The 18928-nt window shown below is 62.1% G+C and overlaps 1 protein-coding gene and 2 long non-coding RNA genes across 7 annotated transcripts; 1 reads left to right on the top strand and 2 right to left on the bottom strand.

The window, feature by feature from the left end:
- Positions 1-626: 626 nt before the first annotated feature.
- LOC148225031 (uncharacterized) lies at positions 627-9052 on the bottom strand. 4 transcript variants are annotated; one of them, XR_015807654.1, is made up of 5 exons: positions 8693-9052; positions 7612-7714; positions 5092-5208; positions 4016-4195; positions 627-3427 (listed from the first exon to the last, which is right to left on the bottom strand). It is a non-coding gene; the product is annotated as an uncharacterized LOC148225031 (long non-coding RNA). The 4 variants fall into 4 exon arrangements; XR_015807660.1 differs by lacking the exon at positions 5092-5208 and having other exon boundaries at positions 8693-9045; XR_015807647.1 differs by lacking the exon at positions 8693-9052 and having other exon boundaries at positions 7612-7932.
- Positions 6911-10292, top strand: LOC148225032 (uncharacterized). Its single transcript, XR_015807672.1, has 3 exons — positions 6911-7197; positions 7393-8222; positions 9240-10292. It is a non-coding gene; the product is annotated as an uncharacterized LOC148225032 (long non-coding RNA).
- Positions 10257-17179, bottom strand: CSPG5 (chondroitin sulfate proteoglycan 5). 2 transcript variants are annotated; one of them, XM_014890412.2, is made up of 5 exons: positions 17116-17179; positions 14484-15732; positions 13112-13300; positions 12153-12225; positions 10257-10762 (listed from the first exon to the last, which is right to left on the bottom strand). In XM_014890412.2, the coding sequence occupies exons 1-5, from the start codon at positions 17177-17179 to the stop codon at positions 10601-10603; spliced, it is 1737 nt and encodes a 578-aa protein (XP_014745898.2). In that variant the 3' UTR covers positions 10257-10600. The 2 variants fall into 2 exon arrangements, with proteins under 2 accessions (XP_014745898.2, XP_088031298.1); XM_088175172.1 differs by lacking the exon at positions 10257-10762 and adding an exon at positions 11085-11738.
- Positions 17180-18928: the final 1749 nt, after the last annotated feature.

Genomic DNA, 18928 nt, shown 5'->3' on the forward strand with positions numbered 1-18928 from the left:
ACCATCATTAATTCCCGAGACTGGATCCTCATCCCATCATAATTAATGGGGCTGGATCCACATCCCATCATCATTAATGGAGCTGGATCCACATCCCATCATTAATTCCTGGAACTGGATTCTCATCCCATCATCATTAATGGGGCTGGATCCTCATCCCATCATTCATTCCCGGGAATGGATCCACATCCCATCATTCATTCCCGGGACTGGATCCTCATCCCGTCGTCCATAAAGGCACAAACCGGGACTGGATCCCGGTTCCCACCACCAGTGCTGGCCTCCCGCTGCCTTGGTGGCACTGGCCACCACTGCCCAGCCCTGGTCCCAGGGTGCCACCTGCCCCTTTCCAAAGCCCTGCATTCCTGTGGCAGGTTTAACACCTCTGGGAAGCGCCTGGGACACTTTGGGGTATTTGTGAGGGGTCTGTTACTCTCTCGTTGTTTCCCGTTTCATTATCAGCACATTTGGGAGGTGCTGAACCTGAATCCGTTGGGCACCTAACCATGGTCTGCAGTAACAGCAAATTTACAGCCCATCACCACCAAAATCCACATCCTTTGGCGTCATTTTTTTTTGCCTCCGAGCCCCAATTTGAGATTTTTGGCACTTAATTCACCTTTCCATTTGCTCCAGCAAAGCTTCTGTAACCTTTAATGAGTTTTGTCATGGAGGCAGGGATTGCCCTGCTGAGGGGAGATGTGCCGGAGCTGGAGAGATGATTCTGGAATTGGGGATGTGCCAAGGGGATTGGAGAGATGATTCTGGAATTGGGGATGTTCCAGGGGGATTGGGGAGATGATTCTGGAACTTGGGATGTGCCAGGGGGATTGGAGAGATGATTCTGGAATTGGGGATGTGCCAGGGGGATTGGGGAGATGATTCTGGAGTTCAGGATGTGCTAGGGGGATTAGGGAGATGATTCTGGAGTTCAGGATGTTCCAGGGGGATTGGAGAGATGATTCTGGAATTGGGGATGTTCCAGGGGGATTGCGGAGATGATTCTGGAGTTCAGGATGTGCCAGGGATGTTCCGGGGGGTTGGAGAGCAGGTCCTGGAGGCCGGGATGCGCTGGGATGCTGCTGGAGGCCGGGATGCAGCACTGTGAGCATTAGGGGGCATCCCACGATGTGACAAAAGCAGGGAGCGAGGCTCCTCGGAAGCGCGGCTCATCCCTGCCGAGGGAGGGACTGCGTGGGTTCAGGGATCCCATGGGAAAAGGGGACAAGGCTGTGGAAAGCAGGGCTGTCGCCATCGGGGGAAGCCCCTGAGCTGCAGATTCCTGGGAAAAGAGCTTTGGGAACACGAGAGGTGTTTGCAAGAATCATTCTCGCCTCGCCACGGAATGATTCTTGTAGGAAAGAGGGGCTGTGTGAGGATTTGGCTGGGGTACTGAGGCCGTTCTTCTGCCCTTATTCCCGATGTTTATGTGTGTGTTTTACCTTTGAATTCCCCATCCTGCCCTCCCTGGAGCCCCTGGTGTGCCCCAGACCCCGCTTGTGCCGGCCCCTTCCTTCCTGTGAGCTCACTGAAAGGAGCTGCCTCTCTTCTTTCCCTTGGATGCCTTCGGTCCTGGAAAAGCCGCAGCTGAAAGCTTCTTTAAAAGCCCAAATCGCTTTGCTTTTGTTCCCCCACCCTTTGAGAGGGCTGGGAACCCCACTCGGGTCCTGCGGAGTGCAGGAACCGGTGCCTGCCCCGTGCTGGTGCAGCCAGAGCCGGAATTCCCGCGGCGGCTTTGGGGAGAGCCTGGCTCTGTCCTGGCTCCTGGAGCACGGGGCTTGGCTACTGGGTCCAGCCAGCCAGCCTGGAGCTGCTCCTGGAGCTGTGTGTGTTCTTACCTGGCTCCTGGAGCTGTGTGTGTGATCTCACCTGGCTCCTGGAGCTCTGTGCTCTTACCTGGCTCCTGGAGCTCTGTGTTCCCACCTGGCTGCATTTGTATGCGATGGAGCCGCTCTCGGGCTCCTTTCGTCTGCCCTGTCACGTTCCCCTCCCTGTGGCACTTCCCTCAGGAGCCGCAGAGCCCGGAATGCCTTGGAAATGAAACCTAAAATCCTCTTTTTTTTTCCTCTCCCCACAGCGGGAAGGGGACCAGAACCGCATGCAAAGTGCGGCTGCGTCTCTCGAACACCTCTTGTCCTTCCTAATATATTCCTGCCCACATCCCAGGACTTGTTACCGTGCGAAGGCAGCGAGGATTTTGCTGTTAGAGCTGGTGCCCCTTCCCTCCCATCTGCTCCGTGCCTATTTCCAGTATTTATCGTGGAGCTGTTTCCCAGAGGAGCCATATGGGATCCATAGGTATCCAATGAAGCCCCTATGGCAGAGCAGTGGGTGAAAAGCAATTCATGCCCAAAAGTAGAAAAAAATAAAATTAAACCCACAGCAGAACAAATAAACCCGATAAATCTTGCAGTGTCTGAGGTGATTCCCGGGAGCCTGGCAGGGAAGGGGAGCTGAACCCACCAGGTTTCGTGATGTGAGCGTGTGGGAAATGATTTTTAGGGAGAAAACACTTTGATCAACCTCCTGTGAGCGCTGCTATTGCTGAGCTGTCCAGGAGGGATTTTAGCGCACCGATCCCGTTCCGGCCCTGCAAAAGCAGAGTTTTCTTGTGTCGGGACACCCCGGCTGTTGCTGACACAATGCCGAGGGCTCTGGAATCATAAAGGATGGCCAGAGCTGTGGGGCCAGCGCGGGTTAACCGGAGCAGATGTTGGCCGAGTCAATGGGCAGGGAAGAAAAGAACGGGACACGTTCCGGGATCAATTCACCTCCTCAATGCCCGCCCTGACACAGCAGAGAGCAGCTGGAAGGAATAATGGATGAGCTGGACCAGGTGCTGAATTTCTCCGAAGAAATGCAAGAAAGGGCTTGAAAAGAATTGCTGAAGTGAGGTCCCTCCCTGTGACAGGGAACGGGAGCGGATCCGGGACAGGCAGGGATGTTCCCGATGTCTCCAGAGCCCTTTTCTCTAGGAAAACTCAGGGAAAATCAGTCCCCTTTGGGCCTTCCCCTCTCCTGTAGCTCGGCAGGGTTGGGAAAAGTGCTGCCAGTGAAACCAAGTCCTCCAGGTATTTACAAATATAAATTCGTAATTTATGTTTGTAAATATAAAATGACAGATCACAGCCTCAGTCTGTGATTCCGAGGCTGCAGATCATGGAATTATTTGGGTCAAGCTGCAGGGACGAAGCACAAAGGATGGGACAAGGAAAATAAATATGGATTTAGATCCTGAGGGCGTGGTAAAATGGGCAGGACACCTGAGCTGCCTTTAAAAGACTCCAGCAAAAATCATGGAGCAGCATCGATTCCCATCTCCCTCCTTTGCCTTCTCCTGTTTGCCTGAGGCCAAATCTTCACGATGGAGTTATTCTCACCTCGGGGTGTTCCTTGTGCTGGAAGATTTCATGGGCGACTGACACAACTGGAAAACACAAGAAAAATAGAGGAAATCGAGGTTTATTTTTTCCCATTTTAAATCTTACTTTTTGCTCGCTCATATCAATATAAACAAATGCATCTCTGGTGAAAGGAGCAACTGTGAAAAATGTTGGCAAAAATGATGAGGACTGAGCTGATAAACCTGCTCTGCATGCCCTGGCAGAGGGAGGGAAGAGCTGGGCTGACATTTCTGATGGAAGAAGAGCAGGATCACTGAGCATGAGGCCACAGGGACCCGGAGAGGTCGCTCAGATGAAGCAACACCTGCCTCCAGCAAAATCTGCTCAGCTCCAACCTTCCCTGACACGTGTCTGTCCAGCCTGTTCCCACAAAGCCAGGGCTCCACAGCCTCTCCTGGCATTTCTTCCCAGCCCCCCTTCATTCCCACTCCACATCCCCCTGTCACCCAGGCATCCTTTGCTGGGTTTATCCATGCTGCTTTTGCTGATTGCTCCTGGCTGGGGAGAATAATTCACTAATTCGTAATAATTCACTAATTCGTCACTAATAATTCAATTATTCATAAAGCAGGGAGAAAACCAAACCAGTTTTGATTCCATTTTCAGCTCACCTTTAAAATTTCCGTGACCATTTCAAAGCAAAATGCCACTGACTCTCCACGAGGGCTCTCCAGGCCTTTTCCAAAAGAGACTGGAGAATTCCTGGGAAATGTGCTGAGGCCAGCAGGGATCTGGCAGCAAAGTTGTCTCAGCATGGAATTCCTCAGCTGTCCCAGGGAACCACCGAGGTCCTGAGGATGGATGAGAGCAGGGTGGGATTGAGGATGGATGAGAGCAGAGTGGGATTGAGGAGGGATGAGGGCACAGGGGGATTGAGGATGGATGAGAGCACAGGGGGATTGAGGAGGGATGAGGGCAGGGTGGGATTGAGGATGGATGGGGGCACAGGGGGATTGAGGATGGATGAGAGCAGGGTGGGATTGAGGATGGATGGGGGCACAGGGGGATTGAGGATGGATGAGAGCAGGGTGGGATTGAGGATGGATGAGAGCAGGGTGGGATTGAGGATGGATGAGGGCACAGGGGGATTGAGGATGGATGAGAGCAGGGTGGGATTGAGGATGATGAGAGCAGGGTGGGATCCAAACTGGCAGGCAAAGCTCTGCCTCCTCTCCCAGATCCAGGTGTTCAGTCCCTAAAGCCACTGCCCTCTGCCAGATCCTCTGTGCCTCCTCATCCTCACTCTCCTTGCCCCTTTGGCCACTCCTCCTCCTTTTTCCCCATCCTGCTTTTCCCCTCTCCCCTCTCCCACGCTTTGCAGCATTTCCATCTCTCCCTCCAAGCTCTTGCTCACTGAGCTCCCCCTCAGCTCCTTTTCTCCTTTTCTCCTTTTCTCCTGGCCTCTCCTCTTCCCACCCATCCCATGTACAACCTTCAGGATCCTGAGGACAGCAGGCACCCGCAGAGACCCCTGCTGCCCCCACACCTCTGGATCACCATGCAGAGCTGGATTTAGGAAGCTACAAATCAATCTCTGCCTTTTCTCCCAAATCCTTCCTGAAATTTCCCCTTTTCTGACAAAACCCCACCAAGTTTGACTGGTCTTGTCTGCCATGGCAGCCAGTGTTGTCTCGCTGCTCCTCCATGCTCCCCAGCCCACCAGATTGTCCCATCTGCTGTCTCTTGCCTCCATGTGAAATTCTCAGCTCTGACACCAGAGCTGCATTTTCACGCTGCATTTTTGTGGCTCCCAGCAAAAGGTGATGGAGACTCCTGGGTGCTCCTGCAGGGTGGCTCCAGATTCCTTTAACAGATGGAAATTGCATAAATAGATTGAATCTCTGAGTTCTGGAGTGGGTTGGGTGGGAAGGGACCTTAAAGTTCATCCCATTCCAGGGACACCTTCTATTGTCCCAGGTTGCCCCAAACCTCATCCAACCTGGCCTTGGGCACTTCCAGGGATCCAGGGGCAGCCACAGCTTCTCTGGGCAGCTGTGGCAGGGCTGGACAGCCCTTTCCATGGAGGCATTTCCCCAATATCCAGCCTGAACCATTGGCACGGCTTGAGGCTGTTCTCCCTTGTCCTGTCCCTGTTCCCTGGGAGCAGAGCCCGACCCCAATCCTCCTGTCAGGGATTTGTGGAGTCTTGCAGACACTTCCCCCATGTCCCTGGGTCTCCAGTTCTCCCCAATGCTGTTTCCTGCATCTCTTTTCTTGCTTCTCCTGGACTTTGTCCCATGGCTTCCATCTTTCCTTCCATGACATGCCCCAAATTGGACCAGCTCTTGTAAACCCTCAGCCATCCCTGTGCTACCAAACAGCTCTCAGGTGCCTTTAACTGGTTTCCTGAGCCCCCCAGGGTGAGGTTCTGAGGGTCAGAGGCAGTCTGGGTGTGCTGTTCAATATTCCCATTTCTGCAGTCGCTGCTCTCTCAGTGGCAGCACAGCCCCCCGTTATTGTGGTGGGCACCTGCTGGCACTTGGCACCTCTCAAGGCTGAGCTATCAGCCTTTAAAACCTTTTAAAGGGTTTTAAAACAAGCCAGTGATCCTGCTGAATTCCCAGCCTCCTTTGCCAGCCTCCTTCCTCCTTCCCTGGGTCCAGACCAAGGCTCTCTTCCTCCTCCTCCTCCTCCTTCTGGTGGAGCCTTTTCTTCTTCTCCTTAATGATCCCTCCCTATTTCCATCTCAATTTGGCCTTTCTGATGTCTCCCCACATGCTTATGCTCCCCTTGTAACTGTCCTTAGCAATTTGACCTAGTTCCCACTTCCCCTAAACCTTTTTTCTCGAGCCTGGGGTCAGTGAGGACCTTGTGATGTAGCCAGGCTGGTTCCTGCTACGTTTCCTGTAGGGATGGCTGCTGTGTGTGCTGCTTGCAGCGTTCCTTTGAAGCCCTGCCAGCTTCCTTAACTCCTTTCACTTTCAAACCTGCCTCCCACCAGATCCTGCTTCCCGCTCCTCCAAACATCCCGGCATCCCTGGTCTTTATTTTTCCCATTTCTCACACATCCCTCCCTGAGGGCTGGGTCACGCTCAGCCTGGGCCAGCTCAGCTCCTGCCCTTATGTTCCCAAGCAGTCTGTGGTGCTGTTGCTGGCCGTGCCCAGCTCTGTCCCTGTCCCAGTGGCACCAGTCAGCCCAGTGGCAGCGGTGGCACAGAGGAGCTGCCGTGCCTGGAGCTGTCCCAGCCCTCGCTGCCATGGGTGGGCGCATGCCCAGCTCCTCGTTCCCACACTGGGCATTTCACAGTTCACCAAGCTAAGAGGATTTTGCTTTTCTCCTCTCTTTAAATCCAGCGTGGAGTCAGTGTAATGCTGGAATCGCTCCCTGTTACAGCCAGGCTGTGAGTAATGGAGTAATTGGTATTTTCCAGCACTAAATACCGGGATCCCGGTGCTTTTACCAGTTAGGGGCTCCTCCAAGCCAGGAGACAGCCCAGTGGGAACACTGGGATGTCACCAGAGGAGCTCCCCACAGTGACCTACAGGACATGGCCCCTCCCAAACCTTGGGCTCATTGGGGAGCATCCCAGGGTTCACCACACAGCGCTCCCGTGCTGGGGTCAGGGATGGTCCAGAAGGGTTTGGGAATGGTTCCTCAAGCCTGACCCTCCTTCCCCTGGCAGCTGGGGCGGCAGGGGTGGGATCCATCCCAGCACTGTCACTGCGTGTGACCAGAGCCAGGCTGTGCTGTGCTGGGAGATGTGGGACAGAGGCACCGAGCGAGGGGAGGGACACAGCCTGCCTCATATTCCAAATATTCCTCCAAGAGAAAGGGTGTGGGGCCGGCCCTCAGGTGAGGAAATGCCCTCAGACCTGTCTAGAAGGGGACAAGGGACAGACATGGCACTGCCAGCTCCTGGCACCTCAGGGAGGGACAGACCAGCCTGTAAGCCCAAAGCAGCAGCGTCCTGCAGGGAAGGGTTTGGGCACAGGTTGGGGTGTGTGGGGCTGACAGAGACCTCTGAGCTGCTGCCACCTCCTTCTGCAGCCCTCCGTGCTCCTGAGCAGCACCCAGTGAACGGGACACTCAATCAAGAATCAAGATTTGGGTGGTGAGCTGGGACTTTGGCCACTGAATCGGGATTCAGCCAGTGATGGGGGCTCTCAGCTGCTGAATGTGGGCTCAGAGCATGAGTGTGGGCTCTTGGTCAGTGAATCAGGACCCTGGGCTGGTGAATTTGGCCCCGTTTGGTGAATCAGGACTCACCCAATGAATCCCGAGCCCGGATATTTTGTTTCAGGCAGCCGGAGCTTGTCAAGGGAAGAAAGGCTCCTTGTCTGGGGGTCGCGGCTCCCATCCTGTTTTGTGTCTGTGGGAGAAAAGAGGACAGCAGAGAGAGGAGGGCAGGCTCGCCGCCGCTGCCAGTTCCCTTCCCGCATCCCGTGCCAGCCCTTGCTGGCCACAATGGCCATCTCCCCTCCCAGCAAACCAGCCAAGCATTGAAATTTAATGGCTCTCTGGCCTCTCTGCAGCCCGGTGATGAGGCCTGTGATTAAAGCCCGTGTGTTGCTTTGCTGGCCGGGAGCTGAATTCCTCCCCGGGGCCGGTGAAATCGGCTCCGAGCGATGCACGGCGCCTGCTCCTCGCCCTGTCCCGTGCCCCACCCCGGGGAGCCCTCGGATAACCCGGCCATCCCTCCAGAGCCAGCTCCTCCCTCCTCGGGGAAGGCAGAGGGGATGAGAGCCCCCGGGCTGGGCTGGAAGCCCCGGGGCACAGCGAGGGACACTGGCCCCAGAGCCAGCCCGGGCTCCTGGAGGCTGGAGCGGGGCAGGAATGGAGGCTGTGCCTTCCCGTGGGAACAGGAGCGTGCCGGGAAGGTGAGTAGGGTCTGACAGAGCGGGGGGAGTGAGGGGGTCAGAGCAATACCCCAGAGCGGGGGACACGGGGACAAATCCCTCCACAGGGCCCCCATCCTGTGCAGGAGCAGGAGCATCCTTAAACCTGCTTAAATCCTTGTGACCCAGTTCTGTCCTGAATCCCACTAAGTCCCTCCGGCCCAGGGGCTGAGTGGATGCAGCCGAGGATGGCTCCTGAGTCCGGGATTCCTGTGTGGGTCACCCCTCACAGCCCCGGGAGCCACCTGCAGAGGGGACAGTCCCAGCCCGGCTGGTGGGCTCCTTGGAAGGGACAGAAACGGGAATGTGGCCACCCCTCCAAGGTGGGCACCTCCGTGTGGAGCCACGGCAGCTCCAGGGTGGAGGGGCTGTGCCAGGGTGGAGGGGCCGGGCCGTGTCACCCTCAGCTCCTTGGTGACACTGTGCACGATGTGGCACTGTGCCAGCCTCACCTGCACGGTGACACCATGGCCGATGTCCCCAGGCTGGACAGACCCACAGGCACGGTGAAGGAGGATCCCAGTGAGGAGCTGATGGTTTCCAGATCCCACAGCCCTGGCTGGACTCTCTCCTTGGCTGCCCCACCCCACTGGTGGCTCCCTGCATCCCTCCTCGCTGAGTCCCTCCAGGGAGATGAGGGCTGGCCTTCCCCATCCTGCAGTGCCCCTTCCCTCTGCCCTCTTTACCCACAACCCTACATCGTTCTGGGATTCCCAATCCCCTCCGACATCCCTGTCCCTACACAGCCGTTTCTTCTCCTCACACACGAGCACAGATCCTCTCCCATCACAGCCGTGCTCATCCCATTCCAGCTCCCTTTCCCTCCCTCCCCGCCCCACAGGAATCTCACACCCAGCCAGGACACCCCACCTTTCCTCGGGGTTTGCTCCTCTCTGCTCTGCCGGGCTCTCCTCCAGCACATCCCTCTCTCCTCTTCCCACCCTTTTTATTGCTGTTTCCACGTTCCCAGCGCTTTGTCCATGGTTTTACCTGTCCTAGAGCTCCGTGCTGGGAGGGGGATGGCGAGGACCGAACCCCGCCGGTGCCGGTGCCGCTCGCTCCGCCTCGCCGGGATCCACTGCCGGCTCCTGCCACCACTCCTCAGCTTTTAATTTCGCCGAGAATTAATTATTTAGCGGCTCACAGGACGCACGGGGAACATCGGATCCACGCGGAGCCGCGGCTTTGGCTCCTGCCCGTCCCGGGAGAGCTCCGGCTGCATCCCCGACGTGCCGCACACTTAATATCGTGTGCTGATTAATGGCTTCGTGTCCTCTCTCCCGAGGAAGCCGGAGTGCTGGCACGTGGATGAATCTCCAGAAGAAATCGGTTCCTGCTGGGAGCAAGACGGAGCCGCGGCCGGAGGGGAGGGGGTGGAAGGGCTGGGGTTCCCTGGGGAAAGATCCCTGCTCCATCCCCTGGGGAAAGATCCCTGCTCCATTCCCTGGGGAGAGATCCCTGCTCCATCCTCCATTCCCTGGGGAGAGATCCCTGCTCCATTCCCTGGGGAGAGATCCCTGCTCCATGCTCCATCCCAGGGGATCGTGGCAGGGCCAGCCTGAAGTCGCCAAAGCCACTGGGACAATGACACCGGTTCTTCTCCACGCAGGTGCAAACTGGGATCTGGGGGGGTGACAACCCCGGGGCGTTTCACCCAAAACCCCGCTGGCATCCCGGGCAGCTCCACTGAAGGAGGCTGCTGGAGCAGGAGTGGCTGGGAGCTGTCACCCCGTGTGCAGCCTCGTTCTTTGGGGGGACCCATCGTGGGGACAGGGATGGGGATGGAGCAAACCCTGGAGCAGCCCAGGAACCTCCACCAGACATCCCGGGGTGTCCAGGGTGGCAGGATGTGCTGCACCCCTGGCCTGGCAGAGACAGGAAAGTGCCTGGAGAGGGTGACAAGGGAGGGCCAGGCACCCACCACCCCCGGGTGACGCTCAGATGAAAGCAGGGGCCGAATCCCTGTCGGGAGACAGGAATGTCCGCGTCGGGAGATCGCAGGCACCGGCAAGAGGCTTAACTTTAAAAAAAAAAAAAGTTTATTTATTTCAAGATCTTCCCTTTTTTTTTTTTTTTTTCCTCCTTTTTTGTTGTTTTTAACCTGTATTTCAAAAAAAGTGGGGCAAAAGTACAAAAAAAGTCAGTTGCGGGACGGCAAAGGTTTAGAAATCACAGCGCGGAACGAACCCAAGCGAGAAACACGGAGCACGAACCAAACACCCCCCACGACACGGCCGAATTATGACTGGAATTGTCGATTTCCTCTGTACAAAACACACCAAAGCATGCCAGGGAGCGGGAAGGGGAGGGCGGGGGCAGGGGGTGCGGGGACAGCCCCGCTCCGCTGCCGGCCCCGCCGCTCACGTCAGGTTGTTCTGGAGGCAGTTCAGCTCCCCCGCCTCCTGCTCCCCTTTGCCGCCCTCGTGCTTGGGCGACGTCGAGTTGTGGATGTTGAAAGGCTCCTCGTCCTTCAGGCAGGATTTCAGCGAGTCCTGCAGCTTGTGGGGAGCGCTGGGATCGTCCTGCGGGAGAGAGGGGGGGTCAGGGCAGGGCCGTGATGGGGGCGAGACCCAGCGAGTGTCCCACTGACCCCTTGCAGACAAATGTCCCCTCCCCGGCACCGCGGTGCTCCAGGCGTGGGGACAGGGTGCGACCCCCCCCGTCCCCCAGCACGGCCTCCCCACCTCGGGGTGCTGCGGCTCCCAAATCCCAGGAGCCTGTGCCAGCCCAGGAACCTGTGCCAGCCACGGGCACAGCCCCTGCCCATCCCGCCCACCGGCCCCTCCCGGTTTCTCGTCCCAGCCCGGCGCATCTCCTGGTCCCCGCGACAATCAGCCAGTCCCGGAGGAGGCCAGAGGGGTTGGGTTTATTGCGGTTCCTCAGCGTACAGCCGGTGCCCCCGCGCCGCTGGCAAAGCCGGGCACGCCTCTTCCCGATGTTCCCCCTGGAGCCAGGGCTGTGCCCCGAGCGTGTCCCGCACCCACGGCAGGAGCGGCCCCGGCTGTGGGGCAGGGTGGGCGGGCCATGGCCTGGGGTCTGCCAGGACGGGCCGTGGTGGTTCCGGTGCTCCCGGTGCCACTTGGAGAGCGGCAGAGGGACGGGGACACCCAAGGGTGGCCGTCACACAGGGACAGGATTCTCCATCTCCTGGGCAGCGACGTCCGGCCAGTCCGGAGCTGGTGCCATTGGCTCCACCGCTGCACGATCCCCAAAAATCCCTTTCCAGGGGTGTTGACCCCTCCTCATCCTCGGAGTGCTGCGTCCCAGGCACCGCGTGCCGAACCCTCCAACTCCGGAGGGGACGAGAGCCCGGCACCGAGTTCATCCCGAGGTTCGTCCTGTCGGCAGCGGGCAGGGAGCCGGCCCCGGAGCCTCCTGCCAGGGCTACGGCTGCTAAAGGCGGTCGGAAGACGGGGAACACCGGCCATGGGTAGGGAAAGGCTAAAGGGACCTACGCTCCTCCTCCGGCTCGCGCTCCGCAAAGCCCTTGGCTTCTCTCTGTTCCGAGCCGAAAGAGAGCAGGTTGGGAGGGCATCCCAACCACGGCGGCCGCCCGGAGCGAGTCATCCTCTGCACCCGCCGTCATCCGCTGCTCCTGCCCAGTGATGCCACAGCCAGGGAGCATCCTCTGCCCCGGCTGTCCCCTCCCTGGAAATTCCGGCACAGCCACCCCTGCCACCCACACACGGAGACAGAGCCGTCGGCAACTCGGGATGGTGGGGACAGAGGGGTGACACTGCCCCCCTGCCTGGCCTAGGTCCGGTTTAGGTCATCGGGGACCGAGTTGTGACATGGCAGGACGGGGACAGGAGAGCAGCGCTGGGATCACGGAGGGGGGCAGAGGTTACCGGACAGAGGGACAAGGATGGGGTAGGAAGGGGGACGGGGGGATGGTGCCACACAGCTCCTTACGTTTGGGTGGGAGCCCTCGGCGATGGTGGAGAGGGAGAAGTTGTCGTTGTGCAGCTCGGACGGGGTGCGGTATCTGCAGGAGAGCAGCGGTGAGAGCAGGACCCCACACAGCCCCCGCCCACGGTTTGGGGTCACCCTGGTTTGGAGGGGTCCCAAACTGGAGTTCTGGGGGGGGGGGGTAAATGTCCCCAGGGATGGAAGATTGGGGCTAAATACCCCCAGATCTAAGGGCTTTGGAGGGATAAATCCTCCCTACTCTGGGGGTTTGGGGTTTTACACCCCCAGCTCTGACGATTTGGGGAGCTCAATGCCTCCAAGTCTGGGGGGACTGGGGCCTTAGCATACCCAGGGATGGAGGTCTGTGGGCTTCAATGGCCTGAACTTTGAAAGTTCGGGGGCTAATTGTCCCCAGGAATTGAGCTGGGACTAAATGAGCCCAGCGTGACATTTTGGGGGGCTCGGTGCCCCCAACTGTGGGGTTTTGGGGGTAGCTGGGCTCTGGGCAAGAGAGCGGGAAGGGGAGCCCGGGGCAGGGCTGGAGAGGGAGACCCGGGAGCTGGCACGGAGCTTCCCTGCTAATTACACTTGGCATTTCCAAACACTAATTAACAGCTCATTAGGGACCGGGCTGGGAAGGCTCCCTCTTCCCTGCTCCCGGAGCTGGGCAGCAGTGGCTGCGGCGGGGGGAGTGACCCCAAACCCTTCCCTGTCACCCCCCAGCCCTGTCCCCAGCCCGATGCAGCCCAGCCGGTGTCCCCAGCTCCCAGCGAAGCAGATTAACTGGTGCCAGTCAGGAGCGGCTTTAAGGGATTAGCCGAGGAGCAGGAGCCACATCCACGCCTCCCGCCTCCGGCAGCTTTCCCACCCACCATCACCGCGTCCCCACCGGGGTCCCGGTGACACGGAAAGCGAGGCACCAGCGGGGGCAGGGGGGCTTTGGGGGTGTGCCCGTCACTCACTTGGTCTTGCGCAGTTTGCTGTTCTCCGTCTTGAGCAGGTAGAGCTTCTTGGCGAAGAACACGGTGAGCATGAAGAGCAGCAGCACCACGAGCGCGGCCGAGCCCACGGCCACGCACATCACCTGGAAGTCGGTGACGATGGACTCGCAGCGCGTGCCCTTGTGCCACGTGTAGTCCTGCGTGTTGCACCTGCCGGGGGACGCGCTCTGAGCCATCCCCCGCCACAAAACGCGTCCCCCCGCCCCAAAAAACGCGCCCCCCCGCCCCACAGAGCATCCTCGGGGGTGCCGTGTGTGTACCTGGGGGGGTTACGGTGTCTGAGGGGGTCCCCGACGGGGGTGACACAGAGTGACATGGGGACACTGGGGGACGCCGGGAGTGGGGTCAGCACCTCCCAGACGGTGCTGGTGGCCCGCACCAATGGTTTGTAGCCCCAGCGGGAGCAGGGCGGGTCCCCGCGTCCCCCCGGGCGGGCGGGCTCGGTGCCAGCCGCAGGGCACGTCCCGGTGCGGGCACAGCCGGCGTCGCCTCCCGGCGCAATCTGCCGGGGCCGATTAGCGCGGCCGCCCCGCAGCCTCGGCCCTGACCTAATTCCTGCCTGCTCGGGGGGCAGGGAAACCCCTGCGAGTCCCGGCGGGATGGGGCTGCGGGGGCACGGGGAGCACGGGAATGGGGTGCCGAGGGCACGGAAAGGTTCGGAATGGAATGGACAAAGGATGGAAAAGACTGGGAATGCGGTGTCAGGGGGGATGGAAAGGCCATGGATGGAGCAGAGAGAATGGAGAGCTCAGGAATGAGGTGCATGGAGGATGGAGAGACTGGGAATAGAGTGCATGGAGATGGAGAACCCAAGGATGGGATGCAAGGAGGATGGAGAGGTGGGGAGTGGGGTACACAAGGGATAGAAAGACTGAGAATGCCGGGCCAGGATGGAGAGCCCGGGATGGGGTAGAGGGAATGGAGAGCCAAGGAATGAAGTATTTGGGGTTGGACAGACTAGGAATGAGGTGAAAGGGATGGAGATGCCAGGAATGGCTTGCAGAGAGATGGAAACACTGGTGCATAGGTAGTGGAGAACCCAGGGATGGGCACAGAGACATGAAGAGCCCAGGGATGGGATACATGGAGTATGGAGAGACTGGGGGTGGGGCTGCACAAGGGATGGAAGGACTGGGAATGAGATACCCGGGAATGGAAAACCTGGGGATGGGGTGCAGGGGATGGAGAGTCCTGCGATGGAGAACCCCGAGATGGAGTCAGGGGATGGAGAACTCCGGGATGGGGTGCAGGGGATGGAGAACACCGGGATGGGGTGCAGGGGACAGTGAGCCCCGTGATGGCGAGCACCCACCCCCGGGGCCCGGTCCCTTACCGGCAGAAGGCCCCGTGGCTCTCCACCAGGTAGCACTGGCCGCCGTTGTGGCAGTAGCTGGGGACGAGGTCGCAGAGGGAGCGGCAGGAGCTGTTGTGCCGCACGTAGCCGCTCCGGCACTCGGAGCCGTTCTCGGGCGGGCCCCGCTCCCCCGGGCGCGGCCAGGCCGTGGGGCTGCCCCCGGCCAGCCCTGGCGGCGGCGGCGGGGCCGCGGCTCGGTGCCCGGTGGGCCGGGGGTCCTGCGGGGCCGGAGCGGCGCCGGGCACGGCCGAGGCGGGCGGCCGGTAGCCGTTCTCGTCCTCCAGCCCCCCGTCTTCCTCCTCCTCCTCTTCCTCCTCGTCCTCCAGCTCGTCCTCGTCGTCCCCGTCGGCGTAGAAGGAGGTGGTGGGGTAGAAATCGGCGTCGTCGAAGGGCGTGAAGTCGTCGTAGAGCTCGTGGAGGGCCCAGGGCGTGGCCGCCCCCTCGGGCTCCCGGCGCCGCGCCGAGCCGGCCGCCCCCCGGCCGCCCCCGGGGAAGCCCCCCAGTCCCTCGCCCCCCTCGAACAGGTCGTAGTAGTCGACGTCGATGATGTCCGAGCCCGTCCGCTCTGCCGGGGGCTCGGCCGGGCCCGTGGCGGCGGTGATGGGTTCCTGCAGCCACGTCAGGTCGGTCCAGCCGCGGGCCCCCTGCGCCGGGGCCGGGCTGGAGGCGGCGGCCCAGAGCTCCGGGGCACCCCCCGAGTCCCCCCCGGCGTTGGGCACGGCGCTGGGCTCGCCCAGCACGGGGGTGCGCGGCGCGGCCGAGCCCCCGGCCGCCAGCAGCAGGTCGGATTCGGCGGAGTCGGTGGCGAGCTGGGGGCCGGGGGGGCTGGGCAGGGCGGCCGGCAGCCCCCCGAAACCCCCCGGGCCGGGCGGGGAGGCCGCCGTGGGCCGATCACCGCTGCCCGGCTCCTCGGGGCTGCCCAGGGCCACCGGCACCGTGCCCCCGTCCCCGGGCCAGGTCACGGCTCGGGGGGGCACAGCGCTGGCCTCGCCCTCGCCGGTGCAGCCCGGGCACCCCTCGGGCACGGCCGAGGGCTCCGTGGTGGCCGTGCCCCCCCCGGGGGGCTCTAGCTGGGGTCCTGCCTCGGCCCCCCCGGCGCCCGTGCTGTTGCTGGGTCCCCCCGGGGGGTCTCCACTCGCCAGGTCCCATTTCGGGGGGCTGCTCTCCAACGAGCCCTCCCAGGCTCTCCCCTCGCCAACGCTGGTGTTTTGGGGGGGCCACGCGGATGCTGGGGGGGGCAAGGAGAGAAAGAGGTGTCAGAGGTGCCCCCGCACCCCTGGAGGACGTGACAGCCTGGGGGGGGAGTCCAACAGGTCCCCACCTGCTCCACCTCGCACCCCCCAGCGCCACGGCAAAGAACTGGGGGGGGCAGAGGGGGCTGCACCCCGAATCCTTGAATCTCCCGGGGACTGATGGGGTGAACCCCACAGAAGCCCCCACACCCAGCTCTGTGACACCCCCGTCAGCACAGCCCCCCCAAACCAAGCTGCCTTTCAAGGGGATCCATGCCCCTGCAAAAGGATCCGGTCCTCCCCCAAATGGATCCAGCCCCCACTGCAAGGAGAGCCAGCCCTCCCCAAGGAAATCAGCCCCCCGTAAGGGGATCCAGCTCCCCCAAAGAGATCCAGCCCTCCTGTGGTTCTTGTAAGCGCACTCCATACACACAGCCCTGCAGTGGGATCCAGCCCCCCCTCCCCGCCCCATGGATCCCTCTCTCTTTGCCAGGGGGTCCAGCCCCTCTGACTGCTGCGGATGCTGCACACAACGGGATCAGCCCCTGCAGCGGGATCAGCCCCTCTGCAATGCAATCCAGCCCCTTCCGAGGGGATCAGCCCTCTCTGCCTCCTGCGTGTCCATCCAGACACACAGCGGGATCCAGCCCTCCCCACAGCGGGATCCAGCCCCTGCAAGCGGATCCAGCCCCCCTCCGGTTCGGGCAAGTGCACCCCATACACAGAACCCGATCCCGCCCCTGCAAGGGAATCCAGCCCCTGCAACAGGATCCAGCTCCCTGCAAGGGTACCCAGCCCCTTCCCAAGGGTATCCAACTCCCCCTGCAATGGAATCCAGCCCCTTCCAAGGGGATCCAACCCCCTCCGCTTCCTGCAAGAACACCCCATAATCATCCCAAGAGGACCCAGCCCCTGCAAGGGAATCCGCTCCCTTCTGCAAGGGGATCCAGCCCTTCCCTGGCTCCTGCAGATGCTCCCCCTACACACGCGGGGATCCAGCCCCTGCCGCAAGGGATCCGGCCCCGGCAAGGGGATCCAGCCCTTCCTCCAAGGGGATCCGGCCCCGGCAAGGGGATCCCGCCCGCCCTGCAAGGAGATCCAGCCCTTCCCTGGCTCCTGCAGATGCCCCCCCACATAAAGGGGATCCAGCCCCCGGCGACAGGATCGATGCCATCACCCCCCCGCGATGGGATCCAAGCCCCCGCCCAGGGGGATCCACCTTCCCCCGGGGCTGCAATGGGATCCAGCCCCGCCGAGGGGATCCCCCCCACCCCGCAGCCCCCCCCCCTCCCCTTCCCGCTCCCCACCCGGGGGATCCCCCCCGCCCCGGGATCCGCCCCCCCGTGCCCATCCCGTGTGTCCCCGGTCCCGGTACGCACCGAGGGCGCCGATCGCCAGCAGCAGGGCCAGGGCGCGGGGGGCGCGGGGGGCGCGGGGGGCCATGGCGGCATGGAGGGACCCCGGCTCCGCCACGGGGCCGGCACCGGCAGCGGCTCCGCCCGCCCCGCTCCGAGCGAGCCGCGCCGAGCCGAGCGGAGCCGCGCCGAGCCGGGGGGCCGGGCCGGGCGGCGGGGGCGGGACCGCGGACGCGGCGGCGGCTCCGGGCACGGGCACGGCTCCCCCCCGGCACCCCGCGGGCAGCGCCGGGGGGCGCATCCCGGGAGCCCCGGCAGCGGGGAGGACACACTCCGGTACCCCCGGCATCGGGGGACACACAGCCCGGTACCCCCCGGCATCGGGGGACACACACCCCTGTGCTCCCCGGCATCGGGGGACACACACCCCTGTGCCCCCCGGCATCGGCGGACACACACCCCTGTGCCCCCCGGCATCGGCGTCCCCGGAGGGGGACACATCCCGACACCCCCCAACACTGAGGGACACACACCCTGGCACCCCCAGCGTGGGTATCCTCTGGGGGGGCAGCGGGGGCACATTTCGACACTCCCAGCATCGCGGGGGGGACACGGGGGTACACATCCCTGCATCCCTGTCCCTGGGGGACACGTCCCGGCACCCCCCGCATCGGCATTCCTGCAGGAGGACACGGAGACACGTCCTGGCACCCCGCAGCAGCGGGGGAATGTTCTCGGGATCCCCCAGCGCCAGCACCCCTCTCTGACCCCCCCCAAAACTGCTCCTGCACGGGGCGGGGCCCCATCCCTGCACCAGCACCGGGATCCCCCCCAGCATCCTCAGCTGGGGCGGGGGGACCCCACCCTGCACTCACCCCCCTCCCGCCCCGGCCCGGGCACAGGGAGGGGCTGTGACCGCTCAGACCCCCGGGCAGAGACCCCAGGGTCGGCTGGGACCCCCCTGTTCCCCGCCTGGGCTCCCCACGGCCCTGGCATTGCTCGCCAGTGCCAGACTGGCCCAGTTGCCACCAGTTGCCACCACGGCCTCTGTCACAGTGAGCTGTCCCCAGTGGGCAGGGACTGCTCCAGCCCCGGCAGCGTCTGGGGAAGAGCCGGGAGAGGAAAAGGGCGGGGACGTGCCCGGGCTCGCAATGGCCACGGCCAGCCGGGACCCCCGGCCCCTCGCCCCAGCTCCCACCTCGGCAGGGTGTGGCGGTGCCGGGGCGGCACCCGGGGACACCCCGGAGCCGTCCCTGGGGGAGCGGCTGCTCCTGCGCTGTCCCTGCTCCATGGATGCCTCATCCCCCCGCGGCCCGCAGCTGCTCCCGGCTGGCCGAGGCTTCCCAAGGTCACCGCGTGTCCTTGGACACCTCCACCTGCAGCGCAGGAATGTGTCCGGCATGGCTATTCCACATCCTGCACCAGGCATCTCGCATTCCCTGTGCATCCCAAATCCTGTGCTGGGCATCCCACAGCCCAGATCTCGCAATCCATGTCCCAGATCCTACATCCCACATGGGGCATTCCACAACCTGCCTCAGGCATTCTGCACTGTACATCCCAAATCCCACCCTGGGCATCCCACATGCCAGATCCCACATCCCAAATCCTGCATCCCACATGCCAGATCTCACATCCCAAATCCTGCACCCCACGTCGGGTGTCCCACACCAGACCTCCCGTACCCCACACCCAGTGCAGGACGCTCGGGGCATTGCCGGGGGCTCCCCGGGGACCCCATTTTGGTGGCCCCCATCAGCTCGGCCGTGTCCCCCTTGTGCCCCCCGCCGTGTGTGCCGGGGCTGGGCTGGGGGCACGCCGGGAATGGGGGTCCCCT

The sequence above is a fragment of the Sturnus vulgaris genome, chromosome 1 (genome assembly GCF_052056855.1).
Source record: "Sturnus vulgaris isolate bStuVul1 chromosome 1, bStuVul1.hap1, whole genome shotgun sequence".
NCBI classification, from domain to species: Eukaryota; Metazoa; Chordata; class Aves; order Passeriformes; family Sturnidae; genus Sturnus; species Sturnus vulgaris.